Here is a 17,834-nt window from a genome sequence, read left to right as displayed (position 1 = left end):
TCAGTCACATGTTCAAATTCAGCCTCTATCATATCCAAAGACTGCTCTGAACATGGCAGGTTGAGGCAATTTTCAAAGTTTCAGACTTCCAATTCAAACTGCCTATCTTTGAATTTGAACATGAATACCTTACTGCCTTTTTCCATGAGAACAAGTGGCACCTCTGTAAAGCCTGAACATCCAAGTTTCCATTTTGGTACTTTTCATAAAAAGGTTCTACACAAAATATCATTTTATTTTTGTCCAAAATTTGCCATTTTCTCTGTTTTTCAGAATTCTTTTGTTGAATTGTTGTTTTCTTCAAACTTTGGAACTCTCAATCATCCTCAAGGCACGCAGAAGTCGTTGTCGTCAACTCAGACAACGACCTCGGCGCCGGCAGCAACAAAACTCTTGCACGGGGGAGAACACAAAAGCGAGGGATGAGGAGGAGGAGCACGGCGGCATTCGACCTGCTCGCAGCTGAGCTGCCAGCTCGCCCGTTCCCGCCCCAGCGCCTGGGGACTAGGGGAGGCAGCAAGCATTAGCGAGCAGCCGGCGGCCATGGAGCCTTGGGGTTTCACAAGCGGCCAAGCAGGGAGGCTGTTATGAAAATGGGCTGAAATAAGCAGGCTTGGTATGTTTTTTGGGGGCTTTGAGACGTGTTTCACCGAACTCGTCGTCGAATACGCGATGAAGGGCGCTGCAGCTCCACATCCCTCACGTAGAAGAGAAGAACTGGAGATGCTGGTTCCGTGTGCAGGTGCTAGAGAGAGCCGAGTGATGACAGAGTAGTATTCTTCTATCAGAAAGAGAGAAGACGTGTGAAAGAAAGAGCGAGACTGCTAGTGACACGTTGTTTGTGCGACGGTAATTAGCTCTATTTTTGCTTCAAAGTGGAAACCATCAAAGTAGAAACTATTTAAATTTTACATGAAGAATCTTGAAATAATCATTAACTTCACGTTATGTTATGAAAGATATTTTGACTGATTCACTTAAAGAGGTCACCACGGCTCATTATATTAGATTTTTCAATGAGTAAATTGCACTTCAGATCTCTTAACTTGTCTTGCAGTTTCACTTAGATCACTAAACTCTCAAATGGTCTCAAATCGTCCATACGTCCATATAGATCCCTATATCGTATTAAGTGGTCCATCCAAGATCCCAAACACACCACGCGAGCATCCGAACCTGACGTAACATGCCACGTAGCACCACATTAGCAAGCATTTGCAAAAATCCCCCTACGTAATCTTATTTCTCCCGTTTCCTCCTCTCTCTCTCTCTCCCCCAATTGATCTCTCTCTACGTCGGCGCTGCCGCTGCGACGTCGTCGTCGTCGTCCTCCGACTCGCTCCCGTTCGACATGGGCTGCTGCGGCAACGAGGTGCCCGCGCCCGCCGTGCTCGGCACCGGCAACGGCGCGGGTGTGGCTCGGCACCTTCGACCGAGCCAAGGCCGCCGCGATGGCCTACGACAAGGCGGCGCTGTCCGCGTGGGGGCCCGAGGCCGCGCTCCACTTCCCCGTCAAGCACGTGCAGGAGTCGCTCCGCTCGCTCGCGCTGGGCGCCGGCGGCGGAGTTCGTGCCTTGCCTGCGCGGAGGCTGAGCTCGACGGCAAGAACAGGATCCCTCTCCCCTGCGAGCTCCTCCTCGCCCGCGGCCGCGATGCCCTTCTTCTCTGGCGCCGTCGGAGCCTACTCCGGTGCGCTCCTCTCCCGCCGCCGCGGGACCCCCACTCCGCCGCCTCCACAGGGGAAGCAGCAGCACACGGCGGCACACCCCACCGCGGTGCCGCCCGCCACACCGCCGCAGAAGCTGCTGCCCGCCGTCCTGCCGCTCCCGGACCTGCACCGGCACCCGCGGGCGGTGGCGCGGGGCGTCCTGGACCCTCGCCACCACCACGGCTAGGGAGTTCGCCGGGGACGACGCATCGGCGTGGCGGTCGTGGTGGGCGTGGTGGTCCTCCTGGACTTCTTGAGGCGGCCATGGTTCCTAGCGCGGGGTCATGACCTCCCTCTCGGCGCTGCGGCCCACGGGGTTCGGGGCCTTGCCATTGCCGCGCCACACACCATCGACGGGTGGCGGCCGCCTGAGCCAGCGCTCGCCGCCGAACGGCGGCGGCAGCAGCGTCGAGGAGGAGTAGGCCCCCGCCCACGTCGTCGCCGCCTCCTGGTTCCTCCGCCTCCTCTTCTCCCCATCGCTCCTGGACTTCCGCATGTCCAAGCCAGCCTTCTTCTAGCTCCTCCACGCCCTCGCGCTCCCTGCCCCACCGCTTCGTCCTTATCCCTCGCGTTCCCGCCCAACCACAAGCTCCGCGCCGCGCTGTTCCGCCTTGGCTACGCCGCGCCCGCCTGCGCCGTGGCGTGCCGCTTCGGCCTCCCGTCCCTGCCGTCGCCGCGCGCGTTCTACGAGGTCTGACGCAAGGGGGTGGGCGGGAGGGCGGCGGCGAGCGGAGGAGAGGAGAGAGATAGGAGTGTACGAGAGGAGAGAGAGGACATTGAGTAAAGATAATAGAAATTAGAGGGGGGATTTTGCAAATATTTGACAGCGTGACGTTACGTGGCATGGAACGTCGACTTCGGATGTTGGTATGGTGCGTTTGGAACTTAGGGCGCGTTTGCTTCCCTGCACCTCTCGTCTGGCCAGGCTCGCTGGGTGCAGGCAGCATGCGTTCGGTTGCTGCATGCCGATCAGAGCCTGTCCCGCCGGATGCAGATGTCGTCGATGAGCCTGGCTCCCGGGAAAAGGAGTTTCGTTTCCGTTTCCCGCGGGCCGGGCTCGCACAGTGTGAGATTAGCATACTAATGATATAATTAGTACAATGATTAACATGTATTAGATGATATTAATATGTTTTAAATAATTATTAAAGTATAATAAGATAAATAAAGACTATTATATTATAAGTACGTAAAATAAATATTATGGTGATGATCATTTAATGCTTTTTTTATCTCGTGCCACGTATCTTTACTCAGGCAACCAAACAACATCTCTTCTCAACCAGACTTAACAGACCAAACATAATGTGTTGCATGCATTTAGCCTAACTGAGCTCAGCCTATCCTACATTTACAAGCCAGGCTAGCCTGAGAAACGAACCAAACGCGTTCTTAACACGGTTTAGGGATCAGATAGATGATTTAAGAGTTTAGGGATCTAGATGAAATTGCGGGATAAGTTTGGGGATCTATAGTATCTAATTGTTATCGTATTAATATGAAAAAACATGCGTGCCACACGGGCCACCTTACTAGTAAAAAGAAAACAGAAAAAATAAACGGACTTAGCCCACACTTTTGAGGTGCTACGACAGAAAGTTAGCGTTGACTTTCATGTAATCAATTTTCAAGTGTAGCACGGCTGCTTTGTTGTTATGCTGGGCTTTGGTATGGTACTCCAAAGTGACTATGGACCGTTTATTTTGGTAGATCTCGATAGTTATCATCACAAATTACTTTCAGGTGTAAAAACTCGAACATCATGTAGTGTTTGATTAAAGCTGATCCTGTGTATACGGTATACCATAAGTAGGGAGATGGATAGCAGCGCAGATTTAGCGCTTCCAATGACATTATGGAGATTTGTTTTTTTTAAAGGAGAAGTTAATGATATCAACTACGGAATGATAAGTTAATGTTATTCCCATGTACACGAGCGTCGCCCCCGAGTGCCTGATGGAGCCCTTGTCGAAGAGCACATCCTTGCCCAGCTTCCAGGCAGGCATGGTCATCTTGCACCCTGGCGGCCGGCGGGACGTCGCAGCAGCACAGGTGGTCCTCTCCTTCCTCGAAGCGGCACATCCTAACCCAGGCGTCCAGCTCGCGGTCGTAGTGACCTCGACCCTGGAATGGCAGGAGCCAGTCGCCGAGGTGGCTCCACTCCAGGCGCTCCGTGTCGAAGGCAAAGGTGCAGTTCCGTGTGTCCCAGTCCTTGATGGACATGAAGATGGTGCGCCCGTTCGGATGCAACGCGTAGCCGATGACGTGGCTGGAGTCGAAGTGCGGGAGAGGCTCCACGCCGGTCCAGGACCACGGCGACTCCTCCACGGGGCCCGGCGACGGCGACGGCGGTGGCTCGGGCCCCAGCACGTCGAGGTAGAGGAAGACGAACGACACGAGCCTGTCGCCAACGGAGGCGTGCACGAGCATGCTGGCGCCCACGACCTTCCGGCTCCGAGGGAAAGGGTACACCGTCGTCTCCAGCGTCTCGGTGTCGAACACGGGGATGCCGGGGCTGAACCGCGCAGGAAGCATCGCTACGACTGCGAGAACCGTCTAATTTAATATTATTTTAAACGAAATTGTCGGTTTTTATTACGAAATTGTCGAACACATTTAAGAGATAACACGCGCTCGTACTAATGGCGCGCCACAGGTTAATCCACATCTAAGCTATAAAGGACCAACTCATCATTTGCCGAAAATAATATCAAATCCGATAGTTCCGGTACGTGCTCCATCGTATGCCCAAGATCATGCACACGCATATACCGTCACAGGCCCATACATCACCGATGATCCACAAAGAGCAAGTTTTAATATAAAGTTGAACAACTAACTATTACAATATTAATAACGGAAGGTTCCAATTCTGAAATTTAAAAGTTCAAATACGAGATACAAGCCCCGGACTCACAAATAATATTAAAAAGGATATAAACCATAGATTTTAATGTTTAACATGATATTCCCAAATACGATAGCGCAGCAGAAAACATAACGAGATAAAGTAATGGCGTCTTGCTCAAGGACACCATTATAACCGCATCGGCCTACTCCTCACCCACGCCGGAATTGGCGGGGTAGAAATGGCCAAACACCACTTCCAGCTCACCTGCAACTTAGTATAATAAAGCAATATGAGTACAAAGTACAAAGGTACTCGCAAGACTTACGCGAATAATTACTAACCAAGGAGTATGCATATGAAGGCTCACAAAGAGGCTTTAGGGTTAAGTATTATTAGATAAGCATGAGCTCCCTAATTCCACCACCTAGCCTCCTAGCATTTTAATTTACTTGCCCAATCCACCTCAAATTTTAGTTAATTAAATTAACCAATCCCTATGCATCATCAAGAGGGACACGTATCCATAAAACAAGACCAAAACTTCTACGAAGAATTCGTAGGATAAAGAGCTTGCTCATAACGAGAGCGTGACAATTCGAATTGATTCAATAACCTTGCAAGGGTATACATCTTTACCCACACGACACAAGGACCATGCGACTCGCTCCACCGATCACGTTGAGCAAGGGGGTACTCGCATCAACCTTTCCCGACAAGTTGTAACCATTGAACATCACGCCTAACTTGCGCGGAGAGTTACCTAGGTCCACCGGGGACACCCCTAAGCCTCTCTACAAAGCCCTATGGCCACGCATCTAGGACCGTGCATCAATGAGTAAAACTAAAGGGTAATCGGTTTATCCACCCCATGAATGGATATGTGGTAGCACGATTAGTGCTCAATTTCCGAGGTCATCCACGGACGGTCCTTAACCAATTCGAGCGGACTATACCTCCGAGACTCCTTTCCCTAGGCCCTACCTTCCGCTCGAATCATGACATAACTATCCAACTAACCCCTTTTTCCAAACTTCCGACAATCAACGAATAAGCACGAATATACTAAGAGTAGTGTAGTGAGCAAGGTGATCCTCATTCCGATGTTTCTTGCAAGCTAAAGATCAATTCTAAGCATTACTAAGCATTTGCTAGATCATTTAGTTGTTATCTACATGTGACAACGACATGAAAGTAAAAGCAAGGAAGGTCATAACATGTAATTAGGATCAACAATGCAATAGATAAACATATAGCATATACACATATACCCCATTGAGATAACTAAATCGAATCAAGTTAAAAAGGGTCAAGGGATCATGCTTAGCTGCTTGCCTTGATTTTCTTCTTTTTCCACAACAAACTCGGCTCCCGGCTCGGTCTCAACGGTCTCGGTGGGCTCAACGGGTGCGTCCTCCGGCGTCTCGGTCACTATAATGCATGAATAAGATGTGTGCATTAGAATGATGCCAATAATATGAAAATGAGATGACATGCAATGACATGGCAATAGAAGCAAAAAATCTCACTCCAACACGAAAGCAATACGACCATGGCACAACAAGCTCGATTACTAATTTTAATTCTAGGACTGAGGGCGAAATTTGCTCAACAAGGCACTTGATAAGCATAAATCATGATTTAAATTGTGCACACAGGGGATCTCAAAAGGAACTCATGAGAGTTGAAATTGCAACAAAAACATCTTTGTGGAATTACTTATGTTATTTACAATTTTCAGCTGCTAGAATCAAGTTAAATCTTAAAAGGTACCCAAAGCATTCTCATAAATTCTTAAACAATTACCAGAGACAAAACACATGATAACAAAGGTAAAAGAAGTGGTTTTATCATTTTATCATTTTTCAATCAAAAGTTACATATTAATCAAACTTGCAAGGAAGAAATTAGATAAACACATTAAAACTCTAGCAAACAGCATGTAATCATTTGCACAATCTGCATCATCATCTAGTACTTTTGGTAAGGATTCTAAAAAAGCTTGATTTAACATTTTTAGAGCATAACAAAATAAGCTAAGCATTTAACTAGGTTTAGAAAGGATAAAATTTAACTAAGTGTACAGAACCTTAACATGCTCAAACTTAATTTCTATAAGTAGATCTATTGTAGAGGAGTCAAAAAAATCTAGTTTCACAATTTTTGGAGACCTGGAACATTTTCTATGCAATTTACAAGTTGACAGCATAAATAACTAAAAGAAAAACGGGCGGCAAGTGCTAGATCCACCCGGATCTAGCGCCCCTGGGCGCCGACAGGCGGGCCCAGGCGGCCAGCCCCGCCCCAGGCAGAGTCAAGGCCAGCCGCGGCCTTGACTCGCCACGGGCGCGGCCAGCGCACGCACGCGACGCGGCTCGCGCGCGAACGCGAGCGCGCGGCACGACGTCGCGGCGGCCAACGGGGGCAACACGGCCCCAACGTGAAGCGGGATGGGAACGCGCGCGCACGGGCAGCACGGCGCAACGGCGGTGCTCACCCGCGGCACGGGCAAGCGGGGAGAGACAGCGAGCGGCGGCGCGGCGGGAAGCGGCGGTGCGGCGGGAAGCAGCGGTGGCGGAGGGCGGCTTGCGTCGGGAAGGGGGCTGCGGGCGAAGGGAGGGGAGGCGGTCGGTCAGAACCGAGCGAGGAGGAGGAGGAGGTGGTGTGGGCGCCAGGGATTGGATGGGGGCTCACCGACGGCGACGGAATGCGGCGGCCGACGGGCGAACGGAAGGGGAAGCGGCGGTGGGGAGGCGCTAGGGTTTGGGCCGGGAAGAGGAAGAGGCGGTTTGAATGGGGAAGGGAAGGCGAGCGGGCGGGCGTGGAGAGGTGAAGAGCCGGGCGGTCCACGCTGGCCCAGCCAGCGGCCGCCGGCGGGAGCCGCCGCGCGGGCGCCCAACGGGCGTGGGCGAAGGCGCGGGAGACGCGGAGGGAGGAGCTAACGTGCGGGCCTAGGTGCGCGGGGAGAGGCTGGAGCGTGGGCCCAGGCGCGCGGGGGAAGAGGGAGAGGAGAGACTGACGTGTGGGCCCGGGTGGAGGGGAAAATACCCGAAAAAGAAAGTCCCAACTTCAAAAATCTAGAACTGCTACTTCCCGAGCTCGAAAATTCACCAAATTTTTATTGGAGCAAGATCACACTACCAAGAACACAATGCAATAACAAACACTCAAAAAGCCATTAAATATTGGCCACAAAAATTCCAAAAATCATGCAGTTTTCAAACTTTCCAAGAAGTTTATGGCTCGGGTTAAACATCAATAAATTGAGAAAAAATGTTGACAATTCACCATTTGAAATCTAGTATTTGAATAAAATGTTTGGGGGCATTGTTACTTAACAAAATCTTAACTTGTTTCTCAACATCACTCACAAAGAGCAAGAAAGAAATAAATACTTCAATCAAATATGCACATGATGCTTGAGTATGATGGGATGATTCTCATGATGACGTGGTATTAGCTTTTAATCATGTTTTCATAAGTTTGGGTCATGACAAGGATCTTGGAGCCATGGGCCGCGAAGCTCGTCGTGTAGGCATGCCGCACGTGGATGCGGACGAGCGGGCGCTCGGCGGGGCAGGCGTCCAGGCGGGCGTTGGTCGATGAAGTGAGCCTCGCCAACCAGTGAACGTTGTAGCCCCTCTTCCAGTCATCCAACACCAGGTACAGGCATTGCTGCCGCGCCGCCGGCGAGTGAGACCAGGGAACCAAACACACCCTCCTCCTCGAGCTAAAGCCTCTCCTCGTCTCGGTGACGTCTTCCTCCTTGGACTCGTTGTGCGGCTGCTTCGACATCTCGGTCGGCCCCTTCTTCCTACCCTCTTCAGTCTGGTTTGTCCCCCTGTGACCCTGCGCACGGAGAAATCGAATTACACGGGGCTCCGAGACTGCAATGTATATAAAGCTTGGAAAGTAAGTCGATCCGATTACGAATCCACATGTCCTCCGCACGAAAAAAACAATTTTCCGAATCAAAGTAGCTTACGCTAAAGTTTTCTTTTAAAGAAAAAAGAAACATCTTGACCAAAGTGCAACCCAAATCGGAATGTACCCCTTCAGTTTGCAACAAGAAAAACAACACCAAATCAGTATCATCCTAAAAATGGAGGCTTCCAAATCGAAATGCCTCCGATCGAAAACAAACCCTAAAAAAAAGCATCTTGACCGACTTGCAAACCCGATTGGAGTGTGCAGCACGAGTTTTGCAAGAAAAAAATAATGGAGTTCCCCCAAATCAGTACCATCTTGACGAAATACAGAGATTGGCGACCGCCGGAGAGCTGGAGGGCGTCAGTTAGAGAGCGGCGGCGATCAAGGGAGGGTGGCTGTCGATTTGTCCTGGAGATTATCGGTGGGCGGAATCAGGCATGCCTCAAGCGGGCGGCCACTGAAAGGGCGGATAGAGGTGAGGCGAGCGAGTTGCTGAGCGCTTCTGCTGCCTGGATGTAGCCGCACCAAACGCGCTGGAGCGTGAAGCGTTTGGGGGGGGGGGGGGGTTGGCTCCGCCTGCTGCTCCGGCTCCACCCTTATCGCGGAGCGCTCCCAAACGGAGCCTTAGGCTACGTTTGGTTGGTGGGATGGATGGAGATGGAATGGAGCGGTTCCATTTTTACCGGTGATTTGGTTGAGGAACGGTGGGATGTAGCGGCTCCAGCAGGGGAATATACCCCCAACATACGGAACGACACGGCTCGGTAAAAACCACCGGACGCGAGCGCTCGTCTCCGGCGTGCTTGCGAGCACCGGTGCCCCTCACCCCCCCCCCGACGCCGCCCGCCTGCAGGTGACCACCCTCTCCCCTCTCCCCCGCCCCCCCCCCCCCCCCCTCGGCGACCCCGTGCCCTCCCCCCCCCCCCCACCAGTGTGTGTGGTGATTGTCATGAATTCAGCAAAGATGGTGACAAAGATTTTTAGCAGGGAAATTATTGTGAGGGATGGTAGTAGGTTTCATCATATGAAAGATGGAAAGTGTTCTTGCCATGATTATTGGTGATTAATCATTCAATCTGTTCTGGACCATAACTGATGTTAGGACCAGTTGCAACTTCTGAAGAAATGGGGGAAATCAGCAAGTGGCTAATGTTAGGATCACAAGGAGAAGCTAGATATGTTCTAATATGTGGTAAAAATATACTTATTGGAGCAAGAAGTTTTATTGTAGTAGCTTACAGCTGACAGTTTAAGCAAGCAAGCTTATGCTGTTCAGAATTCTTCATCGAGAGTCATGATCTGGTTCAATAATAATTTCAAGCAGCTGAACACAAATATCAAGAAGCTGTGTTTTTTAAGTGAATTGATGATTTAAGATTTAACAATACCCTCCATTTGGCAAAGGTTCGCAATGTGCTTTATCTTTTATGGTAATACTCAAGACAACGGTTCAAAAATGTGTGATGAAGTTGGGTCATTTCTATGGTTCTACAAAGAGTTGATTATGAACTCAGTTAATTATATTGCATATTATGTCATGTTGAAACTCAGTTAAGTATGGTGCATTCTAACTGAAATATGGTGGTAAGCTCACCCCAACAAAGGAGGAGGTAACCACACTCACCTGGTTCTCAAACCAAACACAAAATGGAATGGTTCTACTCTAGCGCACTCTCCAACCAAACAAAAAATGGAGCGGCTCCGTTCTGCTTACCAAACGTAGAACGGAGCGACTCCATTCTCAGAAATTGGAATGGAAACATTTCATTTAAGTTGGCTCCCCAACCAAACACACCCTTAGGGTGTGAGCGAGGCTGGTGGCGGACTGGCGGCTAGGTGGGGGAGTGGGGAGGAGGTGCCCCTTGTAGGGTTTTGGACTTTTTGGTGAGAACTGTGGACTGATTAATGGGCTGATCTCGTATGTTTTGCACTTTGCTAAATGGCATATAGGCCCAATATTCTGGATGGCTAATGGGCTGGGCTCATATTTAGTGCTCTTTTGATGGGAAAATAGAGACTTGCCTGCTATATATACATACATAATATATATGGAGTCGAGAGTAGAGTTGATTAACCAGAAGGTTAAAGTTATTCATAAAATTAATAAAATAGCCTGTTATTGTGTTTGGTAATACGATAACACCTAACTTGTAACAGTAGAGATGTTCTCTCGTACAGGGCCTCCTTCATCCGGAGCTATACACATGAAAACTGGGTTCCTCAATACGGGTTCCTCAATACTCCATTTTCAAAGGGAAAAAAGGATGTATTTTTGTCTAGTATATTTATAAAATAGGATTTCCATCTCAATATCTAGTTAGTATACAAATCAACCTTTTCAACTAACTAAACATGGATGTTTGAAAAGCCGTACCCGTTGTGTGTACAACACTTATGAGTGCAGGTCGTGTGCCCTTCCTGCGATCCCAAGTGTCCAGCATGGTTCGATTTGCATGATAAGTACACAATAATAATTAATTATAGTATAATGGTTTAGAAAGCTACTATGTGCAAGAATATGTAATGTCACAGAGACATGACACACAAACAAATATTAACTCATTAACTCATACATAGACCCATATATCAGGGTGATCATAGCATAAATTTGGTATTTATATTTCATTTTGTGACTTGTTTAGGAGAATGCATGGTTTATGTCGTTTATGAGTTGAAATGTAATTTTATTTTATACTCTTCATGCCTACCTAATAAGATTTTTTTTGGAAACTACTTTGAAAAGGGTTGTATTGCAAAATGGCAAGAGCCAAACTGTGAATAAGCTGTCTCTCCCGAGTCCCGTCATCTCTCCAACTCTCCATCAGTCGATTTCCCTTCACGAAACGACTCTAGCTGCGGCGCTGTGACGGATGGGTCTCGGAGGCTCCTATATATCGTGTGCATCTATAAAGTCCATCAAGATCCGGCTGATGACCCATTCAATATTTTACTAAAAAAATATTGAACCAACATTTCAAAAATATTGAACTTCAACACTCCTTTATCCACCTTCCTCTCCGGCACCGGCAACCGGTATAGGTGGTGGCACGCAGGACCGGCATGAGGGGCGGCGGCACTACGGGCGCGCCGGCCGACCAGGAGATGCGGGGGCGCGCCAGCAGGCCACGGGAGCGGAGGCGCGCCCATGGGAGGGCCGGCGGCGTTGCGGCGCGTCGGCGGTGTGGGCACGGGAGGAAGGTGCTGCAGAGGTGAGAGAGCGTGAGGGTCAGAGTTTGAGTATGTTGATCCAATGATTGTATATATTTGCACGGATTTCAAGTATTGGAAGGCGGTAAAGGAAAAATATTGCCAAAGATGTATAGGATTCCCGAGGGATCTCGACGGGAGAGCACGGCCCACGGCACGACGTTGCTTTTGTGAAAATTGAAATGGCTAAGCCCATAACGTCTCGTCAGGTAGGCTTTTTTAACGAGCAAAAAATGGGAAGAGTTTGCGGACAGTGACGTGGCGGTATATACCACGGAAACGTAGAGCGCACCAGGCGCCAAAAGGCATCCTCCTCCACCACATCCTCCTCACCCCCGCCTCGTCGTGCTCCTTCTTGTCCCTTTCCACCGCCCCAACCAAATGCGGAGGCCGCCTCCCCTTATCATCGCCCAAGTTGAGACACGAGTCCCTCCCTCCCGCCTGGGCTCCCCCGCCTCCACGCCGCTCCGCTACGCGCGAGCCACTGCCCCGCCTCGCCTAGTCCGCCTCCCCTGCCTCTCTTCTCCTCCGGTGAGTCCCCGCCACGTCTCTCCCGAACCAACCTAAGTTCCCTTGCTTGTTCACTCTGCGTTTCAGTTTAGTCATGCGGTAAGGGCGATCCGCTTCCTCAGAGGGATGGGGCGGCTCTGGGGCTCTCTTGCTGGTTGCTACTTGCAAGTGGAAAGTATTAACAGGCTGCTGAAATGGGGGATTTCTTAGGGTTTGTACTTCGGAGGAATCAGGAATTTGTGATTGGTTTGCGAATTGGCTGTTACAGCTTACATGGAGTAGGCTGCAATTGTTGGGCGCAGAGGTTTAGCGGTGTTCTGGTAGACTGTTGAGTATGGCTTACACTGTATAGGGTAGAGAGACATGGTTGAAGTTTAAACTTAGACGGCGGTGCTACCTTAGTCGCCTAAAAGGAGGTCCAAGTTGTGTTTCTATGTTTCCCTTGGATCGCTGTTAATTCATTAGTTGTTCTCAGCATACAATAACTTCATTAATATTTATCAACCGGATCAATTTACTCACAATACTTGGAAGATGCACATAAGAAAGGACCTCATGGAACTCTAAAAAGAAAGGACCTCTTGAACTGGGAGTCTAATGGCCTCTCTTGATTATGCAGAAGCCTGCCTCTGCACATTAGTTGAAGCAGAGCTGACAACAATCTATCAAGAGTTGGTTTGACATGGATACTGGCTGTTTATCATCTATGAATATTACTGGAGTGAACCAAGCAAGATCTTTTGCGGGACAACTTCCTACCCAGAGATGCTTTCCGAGTAGTCACCTTGCAAGCTTTGCTGTGAAGTCTCTTGTCCTGAGGAATAAAGGAAGAAGCTCACAGCGTAGACATTCTGCTTTGCAGGTTCAGTTTTTTGTTCATTTTTTTTCATGTTTTCAGGCCATTTCTTGTGAAAATATAACTAATTAGCTTTCTGCAGATTGTCTGCAAGGATTTTCCAAGACCTCCGCTAGAAAGCACAATAAACTATTTGGAAGCTGGACAGCTCTCTTCATTTTTTAGGAACAGCGAACGCCCCAGTAAACCATTACAGGTCGTGATTGCTGGTGCAGGTCCGAATAATTTGTAATTAATGTTTTCCTAGTTTTTTTTGTAATTTACTTCAAGGGCAAACACAATTGACTTTTAGCTTTATTAATTTGTGATGCGACTTTTGCAGGATTAGCTGGTCTATCAACAGCAAAATATCTGGCAGATGCTGGCCATAAACCCATATTGCTTGAGGCAAGAGATGTTTTGGGCGGAAAGGTCTGATAGATACTTGCATGATTGTTTACCACTCTGAATTGCTCGTGTTTACTGTTTTCACCATTTGTTCCTTTTATGATTTTTTTTTTGTCTATGTATTGAACAGGTAGCTGCTTGGAAGGATGAAGATGGAGATTGGTACGAGACTGGGCTTCATATCTTTTGTAAGTTACGGTTTCTGGTCCTCGAGGTTCTCTTCATGATATTTGATTTTTTTAGATTATTTCTATTAGAAACATACAGGTAGTGTACACATGTTAACAAACTGTTAAGATACACCATGACACAAACTTCTAAACCACAATTTTATTGTGTCTACTGTGCTTTTATTTTTCATTATGTCGCAGGAATTTCTAAGGAAAATATATAAATATTGGTGCAAAATCATTATTGAGAGAGGAATTTGGTTAAGTTACTAGTAGTGCCAAAATAGCCTGAAAAATTTGCTGATTACTAAAGCATACAGCTGTACATGTTTTAATGTTACATAAACCATGCTGACCCATACATAATATCCATAATGCCATAGTTGAACCATACAGCTGTACATGTTTTAATGCTACATAAACCATGTTATTCTGTTCACAAGAGCACTGGATTGCTACCATTCCCTTCCTAGCATATATAACACTTACTGTGTGTGTGTATGTAACCATGTATTTTTGGTTTAAGTTGGAGCTTATCCCAACGTACAGAATTTATTTGGCGAGCTTGGTATTGAGGACCGTTTGCAATGGAAAGAACACTCCATGATATTTGCCATGCCGAATAAGCCAGGAGAATTCAGCCGGTTTGATTTCCCAGAAACTTTGCCAGCACCTGTAAATGGTAAGATTATACACAATGTTGGAGTTGTAGCAATGGATTTCCTAGACAATCCAGAAATGCATTCTAATCTTAGTTCTCTCATTTTGCTAGTATATGTACTTTATTAGAGGGTTTATTAGTGGCAGCAATAGCACTACATCATTACCATTCAGGTTAGTTGATGCTGTAATATGATTCACCATTGTACTTTTAACAGGAATATGGGCCATACTGAAAAATAATGAAATGCTTACCTGGCCTGAGAAGGTGAAGTTTGCTATTGGACTTCTGCCAGCAATGCTTGGTGGTCAACCTTATGTTGAAGCTCAAGATGGCTTGACAGTTTCGGAGTGGATGAAAAAGCAGGTACGAGTTCAGTGTGTTCATTAGACTAGTTTCTGTGTTCAAGACATTCGACCATCTCATCAATACCAAAGATCTTGTAGCTTGCCAATAAATTGTTTCCTTTTCTTTTTATATCTTCCTGAAGAAGCCTAGCTCGCTCCATAAACGAAAATGCTTCATATGCTCAAATTCTTATCTTATATTTGGTTGTAAAGCCCTTTCTGTGCAAGTTTAGACTGAGCATTGCTTATACTGCATTAATTTTTCCAGTTAAAGTCCAGCAATGTTCATCCTTCTTAAGTTCAGCAATGTACCAGAAATGGAAAAAAAAAGAGCACATAAGAGTTTCTTTGCACACTAAAGTTATTCAAATTTGGTTGTCATCATAGATTGTAATATATCTTTCTATGTTTTATGGAGCCATGTGGTGCCTGATACAATTATTCAATCAGCACAGGGTGTTCCTGATCGAGTGAATGATGAGGTTTTTATAGCGATGTCCAAGGCACTGAATTTCATAAATCCTGATGAGCTATCCATGCAGTGCATTTTGATTGCTTTGAACCGATTTCTTCAGGTACAGACGTTGTTTCTCTATGTGATCGTATAATGTATTACTTTCCTGTTCTGTTTGGAGAAATAGCTTATGTGTGTTGATTCTTCTGTTCTTGTCCGTATCCTTTGTTACTTGAGAAAACTGCTGATATGTATTTGCATTTAAGATAGCATGAGGGTCTTTTGAAAAGATTACTTTGTGTAAATGTGCAGGAGAAGCATGGTTCCAAAATGGCATTCTTGGATGGTAATCCACCTGAAAGACTATGTATGCCTATTGTTGATCACATTCGGTCTAGGGGTGGTGAGGTCCGCCTCAATTCTCGTCTTAAAAAGATAGAGTTGAATTCTGATGGAACTGTGAAACATTTCGGACTTACTGATGGAACTCAAATAACTGGAGATGCTTATGTTTGTGCAGCACCAGGTGCGATTTATTTCCAATAAACCTTGTTTCCTGTGCAACTATTCATTTAACTGACTAGTCTTTGTATTTAGTTGATATCTTCAAGCTTCTTGTACCTCAAGAGTGGAGTGAAATTTCTTATTTCAAGAAGCTGGAGAAGTTGGTGGGAGTTCCTGTTATCAATGTTCATATATGGTTAGTTGATTGAAATATTTGGTTCTGAATTTGAAATGACTTCAATACTTCATTGCCTTGTGTGGTTATGCTTCTTCCTCAAGGCATTTCTTAGCTTTGCTGAGAATTTCTGTTGTTTTGAATACCTCAGGTTTGACAGAAAACTGAAAAACACATATGACCACCTTCTTTTCAGCAGGTACATCTCCTGACCATATTCCTGTAGTTCATGCATTTTTTTTGTCTACCAAGATATTTCATGTGTATTCAGGTTGCGCAAATTCTACGGTTCATGTGTGAATTTCTATTTTTGGTATTAGATACCGTATGCCCCTTGTATTGATCTTGTTTATTTTCTTTTCAGGAGTTCACTTTTAAGTGTCTATGCAGACATGTCGGTAACCTGCAAGGTACCAGCTTGAGGACCTTATCAATATTCTACAAACACTAGCATACTAATGCATCACCCGTGATAGCCTCCATTATTTTTTTGGGGCTTAGCGACCTCCACATGTGTCATACAACAGCCACCTGAATTTTACTTTATTAACTACAATAAAGGTCCTACAGCTTACATGATTTAAAAGGAATTCATTATTATGTGGAAATATAGACATCTTGCACATTATGAATTTTAGTCATCTGTGCTAGATGTTTTGAACTGTAGGACTTTAGTTCGTTGCAAACATGTCAGTGGATGCTGCCTTGTATTAATGAATCATGATATATTAGGTAGCAAAGGCAATGAATGCACACTCATATTCTTTTTTTCTTTCCTTTTGTCTTCTAATTCTTTACAGGAGTACTATGATCCAAACTGTTCAATGCTGGAGCTGGTCTTTGCTCCTGCTGAGGAATGGATTGGTCGAAGTGACGCTGAAATCATTGATGCAACTATGGAAGAGCTAGCCAAGTTATTTCCTGATGAAATTGCTGCCGATCAGAGTAAAGCAAAGATTCTTAAGTATCATGTGGTGAAGACACCGAGGTGAGGATATTTGTCAAAGACCCTTCCTGATAGATAATCATAAGTAGCTGTAGCTCTGATAATTTTATGTGCTGTTTCCTTACGTTCATATTCCGGCTTGCTTTGACAGATCAGTTTACAAAACAGTCCCAAACTGTGAACCTTGCCGACCTCTCCAAAGGTCACCGATTGAAGGGTTCTATCTGGCTGGCGATTACACAAAGCAGAAATACTTGGCTTCCATGGAAGGTGCAGTTTTATCTGGGAAGCTTTGTGCCCAGTCTATAGTGCAGGTGAATACTCATCATGTTCCTGGTTGGCGGTTGCACATAAAATCATCAGATTGCTGAGTCGTTGGATCATTTTGATATGATACATTTTTGCAGCTAATGATTTAACATCTGCTGCTTTCAGGATTATAGCAGGCTCTCCCTCAGGAGCCAGAAAAGCCTGCAATCTGAAGAAGTTCCGGTCGCATCTTAGTTGTAGTTCAGGCTCCCACTGGTGTGTCATCTTACCACCTATTTCATGGGAACCCACCAACAGCTTATGTTGGAGGCACCTATGGTCCTTTGACAATTCCCAAGGGTTGAATTGTGACAGTAGTTGGTATCATATATGTAAAACGACCTACACAGCAATTGTTAGACTTTTGCAAAAGGAAAAGCGAAAAAGAGATCTCAGATAGATATTATCTTTGCAGCACTTTCTGATGAGTGGTTTCCATATATCCATCCCACGTGGGAAGAACTGTCCATGGGACTTCAGGTAAGCCGGGTCAGCAAAGCCATTAGCTGAACTTTATTACGTGAGGTGTGCTGTGTTCCATTCATCGAACATATTCGAGGTTTGTGTCATGAAAAAGAACAGATAGGAACATAGATAATCTCGAACCTGTGTGCCGTTTGTGTTGTTGGGCATACTATATTTGTCAAGTTGCAGTAAGCTTGGACTTTGGCCGTGAGATATTTTTCGTCCTCATATACCTGGCGTGTGGCGTGTCAATAATTGTCCTTTTGAGCCCAGATATTATCATCTTGTCACATTTCCCTTATCTGTTTGTACTGGCACGAGTACATATTCTTATCTGTCATCCTGGTTGTGTGCCCC

The 17,834-nt window shown here is 46.5% G+C and overlaps 1 protein-coding gene and 1 pseudogene across 1 annotated transcript; one reads left to right on the top strand and one right to left on the bottom strand.

The window, feature by feature from the left end:
• Positions 1–3,561: 3,561 nt before the first annotated feature.
• LOC112873404 lies at positions 3,562–8,351 on the bottom strand (annotated as a pseudogene).
• Positions 8,352–12,066: 3,715 nt separating this feature from the next.
• Positions 12,067–17,707, top strand: LOC112878203 (15-cis-phytoene desaturase, chloroplastic/chromoplastic). Its single transcript, XM_025942634.1, has 15 exons — positions 12,067–12,224; positions 12,823–13,065; positions 13,142–13,274; positions 13,382–13,470; positions 13,577–13,634; positions 14,143–14,298; positions 14,495–14,643; positions 15,080–15,199; positions 15,391–15,604; positions 15,676–15,778; positions 15,909–15,956; positions 16,122–16,167; positions 16,558–16,745; positions 16,855–17,017; positions 17,139–17,707. The coding sequence occupies exons 2-15, from the start codon at positions 12,886–12,888 to the stop codon at positions 17,205–17,207; spliced, it is 1,716 nt and encodes a 571-aa protein (XP_025798419.1). The 5' UTR covers positions 12,067–12,224; positions 12,823–12,885; the 3' UTR covers positions 17,208–17,707.
• The last annotated feature ends 127 nt before the right edge of the window (positions 17,708–17,834 follow it).

Source organism: Panicum hallii, chromosome 9, assembly GCF_002211085.1.
Source record: "Panicum hallii strain FIL2 chromosome 9, PHallii_v3.1, whole genome shotgun sequence".
In the NCBI taxonomy this organism is placed as follows: Eukaryota; Viridiplantae; Streptophyta; class Magnoliopsida; order Poales; family Poaceae; genus Panicum; species Panicum hallii.
The sequence above is the reverse complement of the archived record's forward strand: the minus strand, read 5'-3'. Positions and strand labels throughout refer to the sequence as shown.

Coding starts and splice junctions, on each gene's coding strand:
- LOC112878203 (XM_025942634.1), top strand. CDS start 12,886: ATGGATACTGGCTGTTTATCATCTATGAATATTACTGGAGTGAACCAA. Junction 15,605..15,675: donor TTATGTTTGTGCAGCACCAG/GTGCGATTTATT, acceptor CTTTGTATTTAG/TTGATATCTTCAAGCTTCTT. Junction 17,018..17,138: donor GTGCCCAGTCTATAGTGCAG/GTGAATACTCAT, acceptor TGCTGCTTTCAG/GATTATAGCAGGCTCTCCCT.